The sequence below is a fragment of the Rhamphochromis sp. 'chilingali' genome, assembly GCF_963969265.1.
Source record: "Rhamphochromis sp. 'chilingali' genome assembly, chromosome: 7".
NCBI lineage: Eukaryota > Metazoa > Chordata > Actinopteri > Cichliformes > Cichlidae > Rhamphochromis > Rhamphochromis sp. 'chilingali'.
This window is the reverse complement of record NC_137934.1, coordinates 10,747,770-10,768,455: the sequence shown is the minus strand read 5'-3', so window position 1 is coordinate 10,768,455 and position 20,686 is coordinate 10,747,770. Positions and strand designations below refer to the sequence as shown.

The window sequence follows — 20,686 nt, the reverse complement described above, 5'->3', positions numbered from 1 at the left end:
AGAAACAAGTGTGGGAAAGGAAATTTTGTTTTGGAGCAGTTGCTTAAAAATCACGTATGATGTCCAAAAGTATTTTCTTAACTTTAGGCCAAAACACTTGTTTTGCCATTGGAGATTGCCTGGACCTCGCACCTTAAGTGTTAGACCTGAAGGCTTACTTTTGAACAGAATTTTAAGTCCATCCTAATATAATGGTAAAGGGTTGTTAAAGTATAAAACAGTGTCGGACAGAAGTGCAGAACATCAGGTGTGAGGTTGTTTAAAACTTAACTATTGTGTAAAAAGAGTCGACATCCTGTCCGATTGTGAATGTTCTGCTGGATAAAACGAATACTTAAAATAGCATTGCGTAAGTGATTCGTTTTTCCTCACTAGAAACATTGACAGATAAATACATTTTTAGACCTTAAAAGTGACGAAAATATCCAGTATAATGAGCAAATGAAAACAGGATTGCCGAAAGTAATTGCTGTTTTCTGTATTGTCAGTCATGTTAGACATCATCATGTCACTTGAAGTAAAAAATCACAGAAGCCTAGAACTAAAAGGTTCATTGACCATAGTTTGGTTGCTTTTGTAATGGCCGCAAACGTTCTTGCTTCCGCCGGGCCCGGAACCTTAGAATCCTGGTAGCCTTTCTATCAGGACAGATTAATACGTTGCACTACCTACTTCCGGCGCTTGTTTGGCTGGCAGTTTAAAATGGTAGTACGCTGTGTGTAACGCCTACTTTTAATGCCTAAATGGCAAGGTTTTTAGACAAGAAAGCTGAGAGGACAACAAAGAGTCCTGCATAACGCACTAAAGGATTAGCGGCACTGTTTTAGTTGTAATATGTTCAAAAAGATGACTGAATTTGGTCCAGATTCCGGGGGGCGCGTTAAGGTAACGTAACTAACGCCACACTCTAGTGTAGTGTAGGCGAACCACTTTGTGATTTTATATCATTTAAAACAATGAGCAGAATAATTTAACGTGGATTGAGATAACTTGACGAAAATCGCGTGGTCGGATTCAATTTATGTACTTCTGTATTTGCCACTTGTACCGTTGTCATGCCTGTTTTTAAATTTCTGTATTCTCTCTGTTGGCTGCAGGGAGTGACTATTGTGAAGCCTATTGTATTTGGGAATGTTGCCCGCTACTTTGGAAAGAAGAGAGAAGAGGATGGGCACACACACCAGTGGTCTGTGTATGTGAAGCCTTACAGAAATGAGGTGAGGCATCCACATCAGTAAGAGGGATTTAGCAGGGCCTACAAAATGTGTCATTTACCTGAAAAACGATACAAAATGCTGTTTGAAAAGACTTAAAAAATACTTTTCTACCAGGATATGTCAGCTTATGTGAAAAAGATCCAGTTCAAGCTACATGAGAGCTATGGTAACCCTCTGAGAGGTGAGATGACTCTTTACATTGCAAGTATGAAATATTGAAGGATTTACTGGAAATAGTAATCTATCCATTTTTAATATATGACACTTTTTCAGAAAATTCATTATTCTGTGAAGCTCTCTGTGTTTCTCTTATTTCCAGTGGTCACTAAGCCTCCATATGAAATCACAGAGACAGGCTGGGGGGAGTTTGAGATCATCATCAAGATCTTCTTCATCGATCCCAATGAGAGACCTGTAAGAGCCAACACAAAGAGTTACTTAGCTGTTTCAGAGAAAGCTGAGCGATCCGTGGTGCAGTTGTCATCACCGTTTCCTTACAACAAGGTCCAGGGTTTGAATCCACCATACAGGTGGACCAGAATGAAAGGGTTTTAATATATTTTGACTGCTTGATGATAGACATTTTAGAGCTTGAGTGGCATGTGGACACAGTGGTTAGCAGCCTTGCCTCAAAGCAAAGTTTGTCCTTCCTGGTCAGCTGGGCCATTTTTGTGTGGAGCATGTTCTCCCTGTATCTGCGTAGCTTCTCTCAGTGTCATCCTCCCACAGTCACACATGTTAGGGTAACTAGTTCTAAATTAGTTGCCTTTCAATCTGTATTAGCTCTGTTATAGACCTGTCCAAGGTATACCCTGCCTCTCACCCTGTGACATCTGGGATAGTTTCCAGCCCATGACCCTGAATTAGATAAGTGGTTAAGGAGATAGATGAGCGGGCTCTCCGTCATCTGCTTTGATTTATTTGGGGGGTGAGGGGAAAGGGAAGAGGGAGACGGAACAAGAGATGCATATAGGAGAGAGCTAGAGTTTAAAATTTTCTAATCAGTTTTATTTATATACCACCAAATCACTTGTTAGGTGAGTGTCTAAACCACCGCCCTAGTATTTCAAATACACATGTTATAAATAAAAGAAATACACACTTTTGAGTGTGGTGTGCTATTTCTCTTAGTGTACAGTTTAAATGGTTCTTCTTTAGTGTATGGTTTCTTATAAGAAAAAAAACATCAAAAGCCATCTGATTTATATTTACACAACAGCACTGTGTAATCCTCAGCACTTGATAAGTAATATATAGTTGTCTATGAGGATCAGCTTATTTAAAATGTGCCTGTATCCATTGCTTGAATTTCTGGTTTTGTTTTCTTAGGTGACCTTGTACCACCTGTTGAAGCTGTTCCAGTCAGATTCCAGTGCCATGCCCAAGAAGACAGTTGTGTCTGAATTCTACGATGAAATGGTACCATTGGTTTAGACTCTGACGGTGTTTGTATATCAGTTTGTGTGAGCTCATCAATCGCTGTATGTTATTGTTGAGAGCGAGAACTCTGAATGCGTCGTTTTTCTGCGTTTCAGATCTTTCAGGATCCAACAGCCATGATGCAGCAGCTACTGACCACATCGAGGCAACTCACCCTGGGAGCCTACAAACATGAGACGGAGTGTATGTATTCATATATTCAACACTGTTTTAAAAAACAAAACAAAAAGGCATTCACAAGTTTTGAGTCGCTTTTGTCTTCATGTCTGTGCGTTTCTCCAGTCGGTGAACTGGAGCAGAGGACCAAGGAGAAACTGGAAGTGGCAAAGAAGAGAACAAGCCAAGAGATCGCGGAGCTGAAAGACAAACTCAAAGCCAGCAGAGAGAACATCAACCACCTTAAGGCAGAGATTAGAAAACTGGAAGAGGACGGAGACCATAAAGAGCACTGAAAGAAGGACAAATATGCTTATGGATGCAATCAGTTGTTGAAGCAATTTTCTGTGCTCCTGCCCTCTCCAAGGATTTAACAAACAAAAAAAAAGTCAGTGTTGTTATTTGTTTGAGGATTTTTGCATTTTATTTTTGTTGAGCGTCCAAGGGAATCTTAAACATGTAAATATGTTTTGAGTTGGTAGGAAAGTGCTTTAAAAATGTAGTCGGCCACAAAAACTCTTCTAAACATACAAATGCTCTAGTTTTGTTTTTTATTGCAACACTCTAAAGAGTCAGAAATCACAAAGTGTTGTGAGCCTTTTTTCTTGTAGCTAAATCAAGTCTGCTTTTGGTTCTATGCATCTGCATCTTTTTTTTTGTTCTCCCCAAACATGATCAAACCAGTGAGGGAGAATGATGAAACACAAAGCTGTCATTTCTCTGGTTTGATTTTGAAGCCAGTCTTGTTCAGTCATCCTGATATAAGGTCACTATTACTGTGTCAATTAGGACAAACATTTTTGCACTAGTCACACACGACTTTCAGTGTGAATAGCTTGTCCTTTAGTACTAGCTTCCTCGTGTTTTATGTAAATATTTTTAACAATCGGCTCATAAACATTAGGATACTTTTTTTTCTCAATATAAAGAAGGTGACCTGCTGTGAAAAAAAGTATTTGCCCCCCTCCTGTTTTTTCTTGTTTGTTTGTTTTGCATATTTGTTACATATTTCTGGTCATAATTTAATTCTAATATTAGACAGAAAAAATCCAAGTAAATACAAACGGCAGTTTTTTAAATAAAGGATTTCATTTATTAAGGGGGAGAGATAAGCTCTCCAATCCTCCTTGGCCCTTTGTGGAGAAAGTAGTTATACCTAACCCTAATAACGGATTGTGCCAACCTTGGCAACAAGGACTGCAACTCAGCATTTGTGATAACTGGCGCTGATCACTGTGGAGGAATCATGATCCACTCTTCTTTGCAGAATTGTTTTAATTCAGGCACACTGGTGGGTTTGGAACATAAGGTCATCCAAGTAATATACCAAATAATCTCAACTGGATTGAAGTCTGGACTTAAACTAGGTCGTTCTTTTTTTTTTTTTTTTTTTTTTTTTTTATCATTCAAAGGTAGACTTGCTGTTATGTTTTTGGTTCACTGTCCTGCTACATAACCCAACAGTGTTTCAGCTTCAGGGCACAAATTGGTTGCCATTTTTTCCCAGTCTTTTTCTTGTAGTTGAATTATGAACTCTGACCTGGCTTCTTTTGTGACATCCTGGATCTACTTTTGGGGTAATTTTGGTGGGTCAGCCACTCCAGGGAAGGTTCACCACTGTTCCAAGTTTTCTCTGTATGTGGATTATGACTCTCACTGTGGTTCACTAGAGTGCCAAAGCCTTAGAAATGGCTTTGTAACCCTTTTCAGAATGATGGATGTCAATGACTTTTTGACATCCATCATCCATCAGAATCATCTATTCTTGAGTTTCTTTAGATCGGCATGATGTGTTTCTTTTTGAGAATCTTTGCTTTGTCAGACAGTTTTGAGTGTTTAGTAATTCACCTGGTCTGGCAGTAATCAGGCAACTGCAACTAGTTTTTCAACATTGTGGTTAATTACATTTTATTCATGATTTAACAAGTAGGACAGTTACTTTTCGACATATTCTGTAGGTCTGGATAGCTTTTCCTTTAATAAATCAATTCATCATTTAAAAACTGTAGTTTGTCTATCTAAGATTACAATTTATTTGGTGACCAGTGCTATGTTGTACAATCCATATTCAGGGATTCAGCTTTTAGGATTGTCAAGTAATGCAGTAAATGAAGTGTAACTATTATTTATAGTTTCTACACCAACTAATTTTTAGATTATGGCAAAAAAACCAAAACAAGAACAACACTAAATACATTTTTAATTCATTCAGCCACAATTGGGTTTTTAGTTAATGCATTTTCAGATGAGCAGATCCAAAGTTTAATTTCAAAACCAATTTGAAATTAAATTGTTTGAAATAATCTTAAAGGTCTCGAGTTTGTTTAAAATCAGCGAGATTCTGATTTCCGAAAGTCAGTGAAAGCAACTAACAGGAAGTTCTCACAGTCTTCGCAGTCCGGACACTAAACCTCGTCTGTGCGTAACTTTCTCCGAAAACTGCCAAGTAATTATGGTCAGATACAAGGGCCTGCAATGGAAACAGTGTTGTCCAAGTCTGGACTGTTGTGTTTGGTATGTAGTTGTAAGTTTAACAAGGTTAAGACGCGACTGAATTTAGTGGGTTTCCTTGGGTTACATTCCCTTCAGGTGTCCATCAGGTGGAGGAACTCGAGGTAAGTTAAGTCGTATATAAACTACACAAAGACTCTTTTAAACAGTCCTCATGGGAACCCTACAGTCACATAGTCCACTGCTGTGTCCGGGTCTCAGTCGTCATTTCAAACCGCTTTCTTCGTTATACTATCTTAAAAATATTCAAATTCTCGGTTATCTTACATGAACTAGAACCAGTGACACACAGACAGCTGGGGCTCCTGCACTGCTGCTACAACTGTGGAAAATCCCAAATGAAAAGCAGTGTCTTTAATTAAAGACGGCATCACTCAAGTTACAAAATTTAATGTAGAGAATATTCCCTTTTTTTGTGCAGCTATATACCTATCACACAACTAAATAGCACTCACGCACACACACAAGAGTATGTATTATTGTGGGGTACACCTTACAATATAAAGCACCTTGTGGCGACTGTTGTTCTGATTTAGCGCTGAATAAATAAAATTGTATTGAAATTGAATGATTTTATTACTTTTGTTTTGGCTGAGGTATAATAATTAATATAATAATAATAATTACTAGTAACATTGGCGGTGGAATCAAGGTTTAAAATACTGATTTAAAAATATTTTTCTTTTTTAACCCTCTGATGCATAGTGGTCACTGGAGTGGACAGCTACTAAAACGTACATATCTCTTTAATGCATTGGTTTCTATGGTGGAACTGCATATTAGCCTCTAGAGTGCTCTCTGCTGCCATGCTCCATTGAGGTCAATTCAGTGTTCAGTTAGTGCAACTGCAAGTAAATTTCCTCTGAATCAAAGATGGCAGACAAACTGTCACCCCTGCCGACCACTGCTGGCATATCCTGTCAATCCTTCTATGCTAAAAGAGCCCAACAGGTAAAAAAAATATGATGATATGCAGTAACATCTAGGGAAGGATATTATCTGTTTGGAATAAGAAATTGTTATGTCTAATATGTAGAAAACTACAATTAACCATGTGTCCACTGTAGTGGACATCATGCATTACCCACTATATTTTTTTAACAGAAGTCATAAATTGTCTCACTGTTTTTTGGGACTGTTTTGGTTATAATTAAGCATATAATTGTTACATTTATAAGCTACTCATTTAAAATATATATTTCTGTGCAGATCAGCTGTAGTTTGAGTTACTATAATAATTATTTTATCATATTTTGTAGACTTCAAATGCAGCAAAGAATAAGGCAGCGTACAGAATAGTCCAGGAAATTCCATCCAGCTCCAGTGATGATGATTTCATTGATGAGTGCAGTGATGAGGAGTTCAGTGATAAGTCCAGTGATGATGAGAGTGGCTGCCAGAGCAGAACAGAGACATAGGAACTACGGATGATGAAGACACAGACAGTCAGGATGCAGAAAGTGAGAACGATGAGGGGCAGGATGAAGAGGAAGGTCAGTATGATCAGGGAGCTGTGGGAGATGGGTACATGGCACCTGACCATACTCAAGCCCGCAAAAATATTTGGAAAGTCCAAGACAATGACTTGGTTGGAGACTTGCCTCCTTTTCTAGGAGAGTGGAAATTGAATGTGGAGGGGAAGGATCCCATAGATTTCTTCAGACATCTGTTTCCAGCAGATCTAATTGATAATATAACATACAACACCAACTTGTATGGGAAAGAACTGTCAGTAACAAGAGAAGAGATTCTCCCTCCAGCAATGCAAAAGAGGAAGACCCAGTGGGACCCCACAACCCGTGAAGTGGAGAGCAGTCACCAAAGTAGCCTGTGAGGTCAGGTTTGCCACAGGATATCACTGGCCCCAACTGACCGAGGTGAAAAATGCAAACAGGTGCCATGATGTTGTGTGCACACGGAAGACCAAATACATCTGCATGCAATGCTGTGTGCCATTGTGCCCTGGATGCGTTGCAAACTTTCGCACAGCCTAGGTGTGATGAACATAGAACTGTTTGGAGATGCAGAGACTAAGATGTCAGTTTGTGTTTTCTTCCAGCATGCTACTAAGGGCTTGGTAATACTGTCCTGCATCGTTATAGAACTGTGTAGACTCAAAAATGTTTCTCTTGTTGGAGATAGTTTGCCATATTCAGGTGTAGGATTCATAGCTAGGACTGTTGATTGGTTTTGTTATTTACGTCTAAACATTGGGGCCTTATGAGTTGAAAGTTCCAAAAAAAATTGCTGAGATGTTTTTCAAAGGATACAAGCAAACAAGTGTTTGTATATTTACAATAGAACACAAGGTAATTAATTTTTACAGTAAATTCACAGTATTTCATGCTAAGTGCTCAGGCGCATGTAGTCCACTGGAGTGGACAAGTTTATAACTTTATAAAAAAACATATTTTTGAAAAAAAAAGAGTTAAACATTTTTTTTCATGTCCTGAGAAGAATAAAAGCACTTAAGAAAAAAAAATCTTGACCAAGGCTTTCATAATTCATGCATCAGAGGGTTAATAATATAGTTCGTTACAGCGGTTTTCTCCTTCATAAAATATCCCACAGCCGCGGCGAGAGTTTGTCGCGTCACGTGATCAAAGGGTTTTTCGCACCGACGTCAGAGAAGCCGAGCTGGTACCGAGATATGGTCCGTAACCGTCCTGCTGCATTAAGAACTTCACATTTTTTCTTTGAACGACGTCCTGCTAACAGCCGGCTTAACGTTTCCTGTCGATAGTCCCTCCGGGGTAATGCTGCAGTGATGTAAACTGTGCTGCAAAATGCGTGCAGCTCCTCATAAATGCTGCTCATTAAAACAGTCAGAAGCTAACGTTTATGCAGAGAACATGTCTCCTCGCTAAGGAAAGCACTGGTGGTATTCTGAGTTCAAGTTTTCGGGAAGGTAGGTGCTAGAACCTGACGTTAGACGACGCTTGTGGTATACGATAATGCTATGGTGGCCTGTTCCTAGAGTCATTGTTTTCCTTTTGAACACACTTGCTAGGCGAGTTCTCGGTAAAATACAGTGTGCAGTATTTCCTTCTTACGCTTGGTGAGGATATAATGGTTTAGTTTGTCAGTAGTGGTTTGCAGTTTGCCATCCTTATCGCGTGTTTGACACCTTTGCAACAGGAAACGGATAAATGTCATAATGTGCTGGTTAAACTCGATCAGTTGGCAGCTGTTGTCATGTTCATAATTATTTCCTTTCATGAATTCTTAATTAATTTCACAGCAGTATATATGATTAAGTCTATTTCGAACTTGTGTCAAGGTTATTTCTAGCATGTGCTGTCCAGTTTTTAAAGCTCACATGTGCGTTTATTCAATAGTAAAGTGATATTTCTCTTGAATTCAGGAAAAACCTGACTCGAGGTTGTTTGTTGTTTATACAACCATGGCAGGCATGCTGGCTAGATGCAAAGACCTATTTTGATTGTCATCAACAGAGCCCCATTGTTAACCTGGTGTGTGTGTAAGTTCCATTCATGAGGCCAAGTGCATCATCAGCATGGCATGGTTTAATGTGTGGATTTCCCCACAGAGAGCAAGTGCACTTTGGTTTTTTTGTTTCATAACTGCATTAGATGTAGTGGTTTATTTACTCCACTTCCCTCTGGGATTAATAAAGTTTCTCTGATTCTGATTATTTCTCTTTGCATAAGAGGATCCATGAAGGAAGCATTGCTGAGTGCATGATAGAGAGGGTGTATTCCAAACTCTGATAGTTGTGGATAATAGCAGGATAAGGAAGGGCTGTGATTAGACTTCTTGGCTTTCTCTCGTCTAAGTGCCTTCATAAATATATGCTTCTTTATCTGATGAAATCATTATTCACTCCGGTCACACACCCAGTCCTGTTTGAATGCTTTACGGCAAGGCAAACTCCATTTAAAGTTTAATTCTGCACCACCGTGTTTGAAGGAGACATTCACCCAAAAAAATTGCAGTTTAAGGTACCCATGAGTTCTTGCACGCTGTTAAGCTTTAATGTGGTAAACAGTGGAATTACAGTGCAAATGTCTTTAGATTTGTGTGTGTCAGAACATCAGTTACTTCTCAATCGCTGTTACTCAAGAGAAAAAAGCTGTCAACACACTTCTTCCTGCCAGCAAGTCCTTAATTATAAAAGCGGTGGCAAGGTTTGAACAACTGAATTTAATACACAGTGGAAGCATTTAAATGTCACGTCAGATAATAGTTTTATTTGAATACAGTAAAGCTGATGTCACTGTGCCTGATTATCATCTTTTTGTCTTATGCAAAGTGTTGCAGTTTAACTGTCTGCTGTTTGTGTGTTCTGTTATCAGTACAGTTCTATCAGTGAAAGGGGCCAGGCTATAACTTGGTTGCAGTTGTGTTTATGTAATGTCTTTGTTCTCATTGTCTTCTGGTATAATTGTGGTTCTGCTCGCTGTGCAGGACTTTGCAGCACTGTTGTGAAGTTAATACTGTGTTTGTGTGTCAGTGCTAGGTGTGGTCGGGGCGCTGAAGCCATGGAGAAGCCGTCATCTTCAGACAGAGCTGAGCTCGAGGAGAGAAAAGGCCTGGTGGAGGTAATGCACATTATCAGCTGCAATTAGATGGCGCCGTGGTTTAAATGGAAAGTTCACCGCAAAATGAAATGTTTTTCCTCTTGCCTATAATCCTCTTAATACAGCACCATCACAACAAAAGACATCTGCCTTCTGTTGAATATAATGGAAAAAGGTGGCACATGTTTACAAAGTTCTGCTTGGTAGCACTGCAAATTTGGTTGCATATTTGCTTTAGTTTTTTAGCTGGAGGTGAATATTGATAAGATTTTGTTGAAAGCGTTGGTATTCTCACATCCATCCATCCATCCTCCGCTTGTCCAAAGTTGGGTTGCGGTGGCAGCAGGTATTAGCTTGCGCAGTGTATTCTAGATGTCCTTCTCCTTAACCAGACTTTCCACTTCCTCCTGGGGTATCCCAAGGCGCTCTCCCAGGCCAGATGAGATATATGATCTCTCCAGAGGGTTCAGGGTCTACTTTGGGGTCTCCACCCAGTTGGGCTTGCCCAGGAGGTGCCAGAACCACCTCAGCTGGGTCCTTTTGACATGCAGGAGCAGCATCTCTACTCTGAGATCGCTCCACATGTCTGAGGCCCTCACCCTATCCCGAAGGCCCAGTCACCCTAGGGAGGAAACTGTTACTTTCTGATTTCAGTCTTTAGTAATTTTCTGTGTGGGGAACCAAATGAAATCCTACATAGATCTTCAGTGTAGCTGTATTATTATCTGATTGTGAACACAGTGTGGAAGCAGAGCAAGGGAAAAAAGAGACTGAGGAGTGCAGAAGCAACACTGCTATGAGTTTGATCCATTTGTTTTTCAGTGTCCAACTGTTGAGGGGAAAAAAAGGCCAGCCCTGGTAAACTTTGAAAACCGGTTTTTAATTCCCATTCCGAAACACACCTGTGCTTTTTCTTTTGACCTGCCAAATGTAATTACATGTTAAAATAGGTGCTTTGAAAAGGCTTTGCAATTACTGCTCAGGTCATTAACTCATGATAACCGTTAAAGGGACTTCTTAGTGTTTTTAAAACTGTTGTGTAATCCTGATGTATGTGTCAGTCTTTGACGCCAGAAGAATTTGCAGAATTTAATAAAAGCACTGATATTATTTTTTTCATGTTTTCTCAATACGTTCTTGTATGTTAAATGTTTATTTTCAATTCTTAAAAATGTTTAGAAGAATTCAAGTTTACTATAGTTTCTATGTGTACTCATTGTTCAGGATGGTGGCGAGCCTAGAGGTGCTGAGGGTGGAGAGGTGGATGCTCGGACTCCAAGGAAGAGCAGCTCCTCCCGCAAAAGCTTCCGCCTGGACTACCGACTGGAGGTAAGACCCTCTATTACTGTCACCCTGCTATCTAATAAAACCCAAATCATGAGCCTTCAGTTTCACCTCAGAGCTTCTTCGTTCTGTGAAGTCCTCCTCTCTAGTTCCGCATGTTGTGTTTTGTTACATCCGAGTTCAGCTTTTAATGTCATGGATCACACAGTGTTCTTAAATTGGTTATATCAGGTGGTTGCTGTGTCTGTATCTACATTAGCATGCTTTAAATCTCATCTCACAGAAAGAGAAGTTTTTCTGTTGTTATTAATCATGTCAGAAAAACCTCCCTCGTTCTGTGGTGTTCCACAGGGATCATTTTTGGAACTATCCTGTTTAGCTTGTAGATGTTAACTCTTGAAAAGATAATATCTAATTTATAAAAACATTTCTACAAACTGTTTGATTTCCAAGTTTTAGTTAAATAACAATTTCTACATTTCATTTCTGATGAAAGAGACTCTTACCATTGTCCCAGATAGCGCAATCCCAAGGTTCAAACAAGGCAGTAGGTTTGTTCGTTCTGTTAAATCTAGCTTATGTAACCTTGGGGTAATGTTGAATAGTTCCCTTTCTTTAGGTTGTTATGTCAGGAGTGGAACTTGTTTATTTTATCTAAGGGGCATCTTTTTGCTCCAAAACTTTGGAATAAGTTGTTTTATTGCTTCAGATGGGGCTTTTAAAAATGGGTAAAGTCAGGCTTTGGGGTCTTTGTGTCTGACTTTGTCTTGTTTATGTGTCCGTTTTGTTGTTTTGGTTTTATTTAATGTTTCTTCTTTAGGCATCAGGCACTTTGTGACTTTCCTGTGAAAAATAAACTTGTATATTTTATACAACTGTAGATTCCAAAATGACTTGCTAACATAGCAAATATGCTATTATTTACTTTTTTTGCAGGAAGAAGTGACAAAGTCGTGTCGGGACAAACATGGCCGCTGGGCTAACCCCTGGCCAACGTGGCGCTTTCCTTCCTACTCGATGCTGTTCAGGTTCCTGTTCTTAGAAAAAGATAACAGCAATGTACCTTCTAGTAAAGAGGTAGGTAATCACTTACTTATAATCACCAGTTTACTGTTAGCTGTTGGTTTTAATCCAAGTCGCAGTGAAGCGTCACTAATCAATTTTTAAATGTGCAGGTCTCAAGTTTATATAGAAAACAGCTGTTGGCAAAATTTTGCCTCCTTGGAAATGAGTTCAGGACAAATACATCTTTACTAAGAATCACTGGCCGATTTCATCTCACACACACACTATTTATAGGTCTTATTGGAAAACCTGCTGAGCTCAGTGAGGGCTTAACAAGCTGCTTTCACACTGCAACAGAAAAAAGGTTAACCCGTTATTAGCACAGACTCTACTGTTTGTTGCTATATTCAAACTTTTAAAAATGGGTGTGCTTACCAACTACTAGCAAATTCATAGGTGTAAAGTACAGTTATAGCAAAGGTGGCCTTCAGCATTAAATAATTTGCCCCTCCTGCACCCATCTGTTTCATCCCTTCTTACATCTTACTTTGTCTGTTATTTATTTATTTTTTAAACTATGGATGGCCTGTTCCTCTCCCTCGTCTCTCTGTCTCTAAAGGCCCTGGATCGTGAGCTCCCTGTGATGGAGCCATACTTTGTGCAGAACCCAAACCTCTCTGGCTCTGGTCCAGGACTGAGAGTCACATGGCTGGGCCATGCCACAGTTCTGGTTGAAATCGATGGGGTGAATGTTCTGACAGATCCAATCTTCAGTCAGAGGGCATCGCCGATCCAATATATGGGACCCAAAAGATTCAGAGGTCCTCCTTGCACTGTGGAGCAGGTTCCTATATATACATACATATATTTTTGTTTGTTAAAATTTTTTATTTATTCCTCCACCTTTAAGGTTCTTCTTTTACTTTCCTGCCAACAGCTTCCTAGGATTGATGCAGTGGTCATCAGTCACTCTCATTACGATCATCTGGATGCTGGATCTGTGGCCAGTCTTAATGCTCGCTTCGGAGGAGAGCTACGCTGGTACGTGAGGTGGATCAGTGGTTCACAATATTATTTCCATTCATGTCATATGTTCACTTCCCACTGTCAAACAGTGTGCCCTTTATTAGAAATTACATGTACCTTTTTGCATTGTGTGTGTCAGGTTCGTGCCAATGGGTTTGATGGACTGGCTGATGAAGATGGGCTGTGAGAATGTGATGGAGCTGGACTGGTGGGAGGAGAACTGTGTCCCAGGTCATGATGATGTCACGTTTGTTTGCACACCCTCGCAGCACTGGAGCAAACGCACAGCATGGGATGATAACAAAGTAAGATAATAACAACAACAATATGCACATTATTGCTTAATTGTTTAATAAGATTTAGTGAAGTGCCATGACCCTAAACAAGCCAACAGCAGAACTTTGTCATTTTTATAGGACAACAAATTCTGTTTAAATCTTTATCTTGAATTCAAAACAGATAAAATTGATAAAATTCAGGTCTTTTTTTTAAAAACATTTTTTCCAGTCTTTATGGAGCAGCTGGACCGTTTTGGGTCCAGACCATCGTTTCTTCTTTGCTGGCGACACTGGCTACTGTTCTTCCTTTGCGGAAATAGGACGACGCTTTGGACCATTTGACCTTGCAGCAATCCCTATCGGAGCATACCTGCCCAGGTAATACACATGTGCACTTTATTAAGAACATCCTTACAATCTAATGTTTGGCCACTGAATTTGCTTTTGTAATGTACATTCGGAACACGTCTAATGATTATTTTAACATTTCTACAGACAGTACTTTGTCACAATTACAAAAAAATAAATAGTTTTCTAAATAAGTAAACATATGTGGGAAAATGATGGCACTGTAGATTCAGTTTTTATTTACTCTGTTCTAGAGGCACATTCATGTTTCAACAATAAAGTCGGTAGGTAGAGTTAATTGCAGTTAACTCTACCTCTAAGCTATTCATTTTTCCATAATGCTGTGCCTATTGTAACAAAAACAGATATCAAAGACTACTTGAATATTACTTGGTTTTTCAGAGACGTGATGAAAGGACAGCATGTAGATCCAGAGGAGGCCGTTCAGATTCACGAGGACCTTCAGGCCAGACAGTCGGTGGCCATTCACTGGGGCACCTTTGCCCTCGCGTATGAGGTAATGCCACACAAATACATTTATTTAGTTATGGATCCCTTATATATTCTTTAAATAAATATTTAAAACCTAGATGATTTGCCTTCTTTGAAAGAGTTGGAATAGAAGATCAATGGCCCTCTAATGCCTGAGATTTGCAAAGATGGAATAATCAATTCTGTAGCATCAGAATCCACTTACCGGCTCAATGTGTTTATTAAGTTTGTGGTTTTATGTTGAACTATTGACTATTCACTGGACTACTGCACAGTGAATTTAAAGATTCTTGTTGTCACCATGGCATTGCCACCATGAATACTTCAACTTTGCTTTAAAACATTGGTTATAGGGATTTAAAGTCATGATGCTATTTCCATTACTCAATGCATACCTCTTTCTCATCAAAATTTGATTTTGTCCATATCTCACTATCTTCCCAAGATTAACTTCCAGTGATCACTCCTGCGTTACTGTTGTAACAGACACATCTGAGTTGTGAGCCTCCCCTAGTCTTTTTTTCCCCCTCTAACCCCATTTCTTTAACAAGCAAACACATGTTTATATTTGTGCTTTGGTCATGCTTAATGTTCACATGTGTTTTTGCTCTATATCTTTTGACTTATTTGAGCTACCCTACTAAGTCCTGGTGTACTAAATAGAGGACATCCTGGGCTTTCCAATGATACGTCATGTGTTTGGGTCCCCTTTTAGCTACAAAAAGGAAGGAAATCACACAAAATTAATGGGAAGATTCTTTTTTCCTCTGTTCTCATGAGGATATAATCATTTTGAAACAAGTTAGTTGACAGGTTGACTGACTGGTGTTTCTATTTTTTTTTTTTTTTTTTTACAACAAAGGTTACATAATGCAAGGTATTTCAGTAGCATTCAATTTAGTATTTTGTTACTATTATACAACCTCACTTCCAAAATTGTTGAGGCGCTGTATGAAATGTAAATAAAAACAGAATGCAGTGATTTTCAGATCTCAAACCCATATTTGATTGATAATGAAACATAAAAAAAGCATCAAATGATTAGAGACATTTTACCATTTCCTGAAAGATATTGGCTCATTTTGAATTTGATGGGAGCAGCACATCTCAAAAAAATTTGGGATGGAGGCAACAAAAGATTGATAAACTAAGTGAGACTAAAGAGAAACAGCTGGAGGAACACTTTACAGCTAATTAGTGTTATTGGCAATGGGTCACTAACATGATTTGGCATAAAAAGAGGGTTTCTTCAAAGTGATCTTAACCACCCTGAAAAAAAAAAAAAAACTGCATTTGTAAATTATTTAAAAAATTCTAAAATTGACTTAAAAAGACTTTAAATAGTACATATCATCTACAGAATTCAGATAATCTGGAGAAATCTGTGTGCAAGGGCCAAGGTTAAAAATCAGTAATGTCCTAAAAACGTTGAGCCCACAGGTGTAACTGCATTACAATTTGCATGATTCTGTCATGAAAAATCAAAGCATTGTCTCAGGAACACTTCCTGAAACCACTCAGTGAGTACAGTTTACCATGTTATGCACAAATGTGGGCTAAATCTACATCATGAAAAGAAGTAGCCGTATAGGAACAGGCATAAGATCTTCAACAGGCTATAGCTCATTTAAAATGGACAGTCAGATTAGAATAATGAGACAGCATTTCTCTCCCAAAGCTGGTCTACTCATTACCCAGTCATTTATGGACTGTTTATCTTGTGGAAAGCACAGGTTTATGAGATTTGCAAATCATCATTCTCTTTTTATTTACATTTTACAGAGCATTCCAATTTTTTTGTAATCGAAGGCAGTTAGTATTTGAGGTTGCAATAGACCTAAGAGCTACTCTGTGAGTGCCATATCAATGCAAGAGCTCGTTGTTTAGATATAGTGTTGTGACACTATTATGTTCTGGCAACACAGTAAAACAAAGGTTTCATTGTTGAGCTGCATGAGTATTCCTGCAGCCGTCCCAGTTTAATGCAGCCTCTGTTGAAATCGAAGTGATATAAATGTAATAATCACTGAAAAATCTGCAGAACTAAACAAAAACTGAATGTGTTGGAGTAGCTGCTCGAACAATATCTTAACATGCATGTTTTCTCTTGTCATGCAGTATTACCTCGATCCACCTCTTCGACTCAGAGAGGCTTTGGAACAGAAGGGACTGAAACCAGATTGTTTCTTCACTTTGCATCATGGGGAGTCTCGCCTTATATCTGCACAGGACGAAGACGTCTTCGACTGATGTGCAGTGTTTTTGTGGCCCGTTTCTATGGATTTGTCTGTAACAAAGTGCAGTAAATTCATAACATGCAGAATCCCAGTTTAAAAAAAAAAGTTGTGATAATTGCATATGTATATGCAGCCTGTATCAACTAGAAATCAAAACTAGGCCACAATATTGAATGTTGCACTGCCATCACATGGTCATTGGTAGGCAGTACTACCTACAGGAGCTGTTCTTCTCATGGTTCATAAATAAGCAAAAGGCATAAGATTTACTTGATCCTGGAATCTGTACTTGGTTCTGTGTAGTAGTCAGTGTGGCAAATGAAACATGGTAAAAGTATATCAAACAAATTTAGACAACTAGATTTTTAAAATTTGAACTGTATTAAAAACACCAAAAACTTTTTGTATTGCCAAACAAGTAATCTTATTTTGTGCAGCTCAGTATTTGTGAAATGCTAACTTGCATTCTAGTGTGCATTATTGTGATTGAAATTTCGTGGTGTGCACACTGCTTTACACCGAACGAGAGAAAAATTCTCTGCGGGTACAATTTTACAGATCAGAGGATCTGGTTAAAATACATCTGCTGTGCTTATATCTTAAGTAAAGTTTTCTTTCAGGATCTTAGAAGCTGTAATATGAAAGAAATACTAGAGGATAGAGGATTTTGTGGTGTAATAATATTTCAACATAGATGTTAAATCATGCAACACTACAAAGACTTTTCTGAATGTGCTACGAGAACTCAAAATTGAGCGACGCAAAAATAGTTTATCTATTATCAGAGTCTGAAACTCTCAGCGACCGAGTGCCGATAGCAAACGTGGAGCAGTGCTGTCTAGATGTAGAAGTTGAGCTGGGTTCAGCTTCGTGCCTTGCAAATATTATGCACTGCTGCAGGTTTAGACATTTGGCTTTGATGCTGTGAAACCACAGTTTCTTTCTTTGCTTATCAGTGTGATCATTTCCAGTTTTACCTTTCCGTTTTTAGCCGGATGGGTTTGAGTCAAAGAGCAACAGTAGATTAGTGTTTTTGAACACAGTTGAAGCAAAATTCGGTTTTTAATGCCTGAATGTATGAACACATAACAGCACAATGTTGAGCTCATGTACTGCAGTAACAGGTTTATAAAGGTAAAAAGAAAAATGTTGTTTACATGTCACAGTGTCACTGATTTACAGAATAAATATTACTTTGCATTTAAAATGGTGTTGTTTTTTCTCTTCTTTTTTTGTTAGTAGTAAGATCTAAAAAATAAATGTGCACACTTTTCAAACATTAGTGCCCGAAGTGTTAGCATTGCAACAGGCACACTGGTAGACAAAAACAGGTGGGCATTTTCAACAGCGAGAAGTACTCTGGCGTCTTGATTCTGTATTTTTAGTGTAAAATAATACTGTGCTTCTACCACCCAAATTATTAATGTCATTTAATAAACAGGTCAGTGTATGAAATAACACCTACAGGCTTAGAAATTTATTTAAAGCCCCCAGCAAACAGCTGCTAACTGGATATTCTTTTTCTGACCACTGTAAGTCCTAGCTTTGGTTGTGTGGGAAAATCCAAATTTAACTTCAGTCATTTAAATCTAATTTCTTCCTCATTCTGATGCTTAAAGTTAAGCAGATACATTCCTAAATGTACTGAGTTGCTATTTGGCTGATTTGCTGGCATTTGAACAGGTGCACCGAAAGAAGAGTAATTTACTTTAGTCCCCTTCTTTATTCCATTTTCCATGGATATAGTTTTGAAATTTCACTTTTTATTGACCGGGCTAAAGATTGGATTTCAGACTGAATTAAGGATTGAAAACAATTTGGTTAAAATTACTAATATGAACATAAGTTTAACAATTAAGTTCAAACGACCCAGAGCTAAATATTTGAGAAAAAAGATTTCAGGGACAGTCAAGGTTTAATTTGCCCAACAAAGGCAAGGAGGTTATTTTATAAAATATGAATTCAAACCCTTTTCCATAGCAGCACATGGCTGCCCAGGGATGTCCAGTATATCCAAATGGTTCTTGGAAAAAAAATCTTGTATAACATCTTGTAATTAAGACAAATATTAAAGATTTATTTTCTTTTTTTGCATTTTCATGCTGTGTTTCTTTTCTCTTTGATTGTCTACATCAGGGGTGGGCAATTCCAGGCCCTGAGGGCCGGTGTCCTGCAGGTTTTAGAGCTCACCTTCGGTCAACACACCTGAATCACATGATTAGTTCGTTACCAGGCCTCTGAAGAACTTCAAGACATGTTGAGGAGCTAATTTAGCCATTTAAATCAGCTGTGTTGGTTCAAGGACACATCTAAAACCTGCAGGGACACCGGCCCTCGAGGCCTGGAGTTGCCCACCCCTGGTCTACATGCATCCCCTCTACTGCTCTAGGTTTGCACCTTTCCTTCTCCTATTGGCAGATGCACATTAATACGAACGACACAAGGTGGCAGCATCTACCTTTCCCCCCCTCACCATATAGTGACGTGAAAAGTTTGAGGAGCACAACTTCAAATATGAATTCAGACAAATTGATCCCTCATGTAAACTGAAGTTTCAACATATTCTATTTGGCCTCTCACATACCCATAAAATAAATCCAGGAAAAAAAAATATTATCAATCTTCTGATTATTTTTGCCAAATTTCACATACATTGTACAAAATTTTCAACAGCGTCCAAACATATTTGCTTTTAAAGCCCTGTTTTCCAATTATCTAGAGAATCTAAAGAACAGCGCCAACTCCAAAGCATGTAAAACACAAGAGCTGTGTCGAATGTATAGTTTCACTTGACTTATATGTTGTTTATTTATACCTTGAGCACCTCTTTCTTTTTTAATCGGTTATTTTGTTTGTTTGTTTTCTCCTAAAGTATACTTTTTTGTTTACGTACTTGTATTTGTATATATGACTTGTAAAAGATACTGCAAGCTGTGAAAGTTTTCATACCCTTTCTATAACTACATTACTATGTATATTTGTTGTTCAATTGTTCAAATAAAAAAAAAAGAGAAAAGAAAGTAACGTGGACGGTGTACTTAAAAAAAATTAATTCAGACATTGAGCGCTCGTGATCATATTCAGTAAACGCAAACAACTAATATACGTTGCAAAACGCAAAATACAGTTTGTCAGCACAACTTTAACGGCTGCGTTCATGCAGAAACAGGAAGCGCATGCTGCTGATTCTGATTTAGGCCCAGATGTGTAAACAAGGAAAACTCACATTAAAGGTTGTTTAGACAGACTGTTGCTCCATGACAAATGATTTACACTTGGCTTTCTGCTATTTTAAGTGGACACTAACACAATGGAAGAAGAGCTGAGATAAGAAAAGGGGACAAGATAAGGTTTGGTAAAAGATGCCAAATCTGGGAGTGGAACAAGTTTTCTATGCTTTGCTGATAAGGCTGTCTTTGATTAACATGTCCTAACATTTGACTCACACAATTTCTTCAGAGACTATTTTGATTTGACAAAAAGATGTAAAGGATTAAGAAAAAAAGAAGCAGAATAATGTTTGTCAACTGTTGTTTGAATGCTTCAAAACTGAACGACGTTTTAGAACAAAACTGCAACTTCAGCTGGCAGTGTGCATTTTCGACACAAATCCTTATTTAAAACTGCATTTTACCAAAAGCAAAATAAGAAAACGCCAGCAAGAACAAAAATTCACGAAACACAACGGAAGCGTTTTTAGGGAGAGAATAAGAGTAGCAAGCTAACAGTAAACGGCTAATAGCAAACATGACTCTACAATATTATATGAATCATATGATTAAAAGACACATTACCTGCTATTTTTCCCTCGCTCACAACACCAACGAATCCTCCACATCCTTAAAATGTGTCTCAGAACAATCCTTCACACATTTTTGGATTCTGCTGCTGTTCCGTCACTCATATCTCCCCCCAAAACACTTCCGTTGTGTTTTTGTGTTTCTACTTCCATTTCGTTTTCCTCAACTTCCGTTCTGCGTGTTTGTATGTGTTTTTAATCTATTTCCACTGTGTTTTATGCTCTTTCGCAGCGCTTTTCTGAAGCAACTGCATAGAAAAACTGTCACCGATGTAGAACAGCCCAAAAGCACAGCATTTAGATGTACTAGAAATAAGTGGTTTACTTGACTGTAGCTTAAGCCTCTTTTGGA

The 20,686-nt window shown here is 38.5% G+C and overlaps 2 protein-coding genes and 1 long non-coding RNA gene across 6 annotated transcripts; 2 read left to right on the top strand and 1 right to left on the bottom strand.

The window, feature by feature from the left end:
* Positions 1 to 659: 659 nt before the first annotated feature.
* On the top strand, positions 660 to 4,215 carry yeats4 (YEATS domain containing 4). Its single transcript, XM_080886865.1, has 7 exons — positions 660 to 885; positions 1,098 to 1,217; positions 1,332 to 1,398; positions 1,537 to 1,631; positions 2,547 to 2,636; positions 2,753 to 2,840; positions 2,940 to 4,215. The coding sequence occupies exons 1-7, from the start codon at positions 835 to 837 to the stop codon at positions 3,107 to 3,109; spliced, it is 681 nt and encodes a 226-aa protein (XP_080742991.1). The 5' UTR covers positions 660 to 834; the 3' UTR covers positions 3,110 to 4,215.
* A 966-nt stretch (positions 4,216 to 5,181) lies between these two features.
* Positions 5,182 to 17,742, top strand: napepld (N-acyl phosphatidylethanolamine phospholipase D). Of its 4 annotated transcripts, none has more exons than XM_080886860.1 (10): positions 5,182 to 5,428; positions 9,799 to 9,886; positions 11,090 to 11,194; positions 12,086 to 12,226; positions 12,774 to 12,998; positions 13,092 to 13,195; positions 13,320 to 13,485; positions 13,688 to 13,836; positions 14,209 to 14,323; positions 16,417 to 17,742. In XM_080886860.1, exons 1-10 carry the CDS (start codon positions 5,289 to 5,291, stop codon positions 16,546 to 16,548), a joined length of 1,365 nt encoding a protein of 454 aa, XP_080742986.1. In that variant the 5' UTR covers positions 5,182 to 5,288; the 3' UTR covers positions 16,549 to 17,742. The 4 variants fall into 4 exon arrangements, with proteins under 4 accessions (XP_080742986.1, XP_080742987.1, XP_080742989.1 ...); XM_080886861.1 differs by lacking the exon at positions 5,182 to 5,428 and adding an exon at positions 7,927 to 8,232; XM_080886863.1 differs by lacking the exon at positions 5,182 to 5,428 and adding an exon at positions 7,931 to 7,977.
* LOC308399547 lies at positions 13,689 to 20,483 on the bottom strand. The gene is made up of 3 exons (XR_013972200.1): positions 20,330 to 20,483; positions 16,423 to 16,585; positions 13,689 to 13,828 (listed from the first exon to the last, which is right to left on the bottom strand). It is a non-coding gene; the product is annotated as an uncharacterized lncRNA (long non-coding RNA).
* Positions 20,484 to 20,686: the final 203 nt, after the last annotated feature.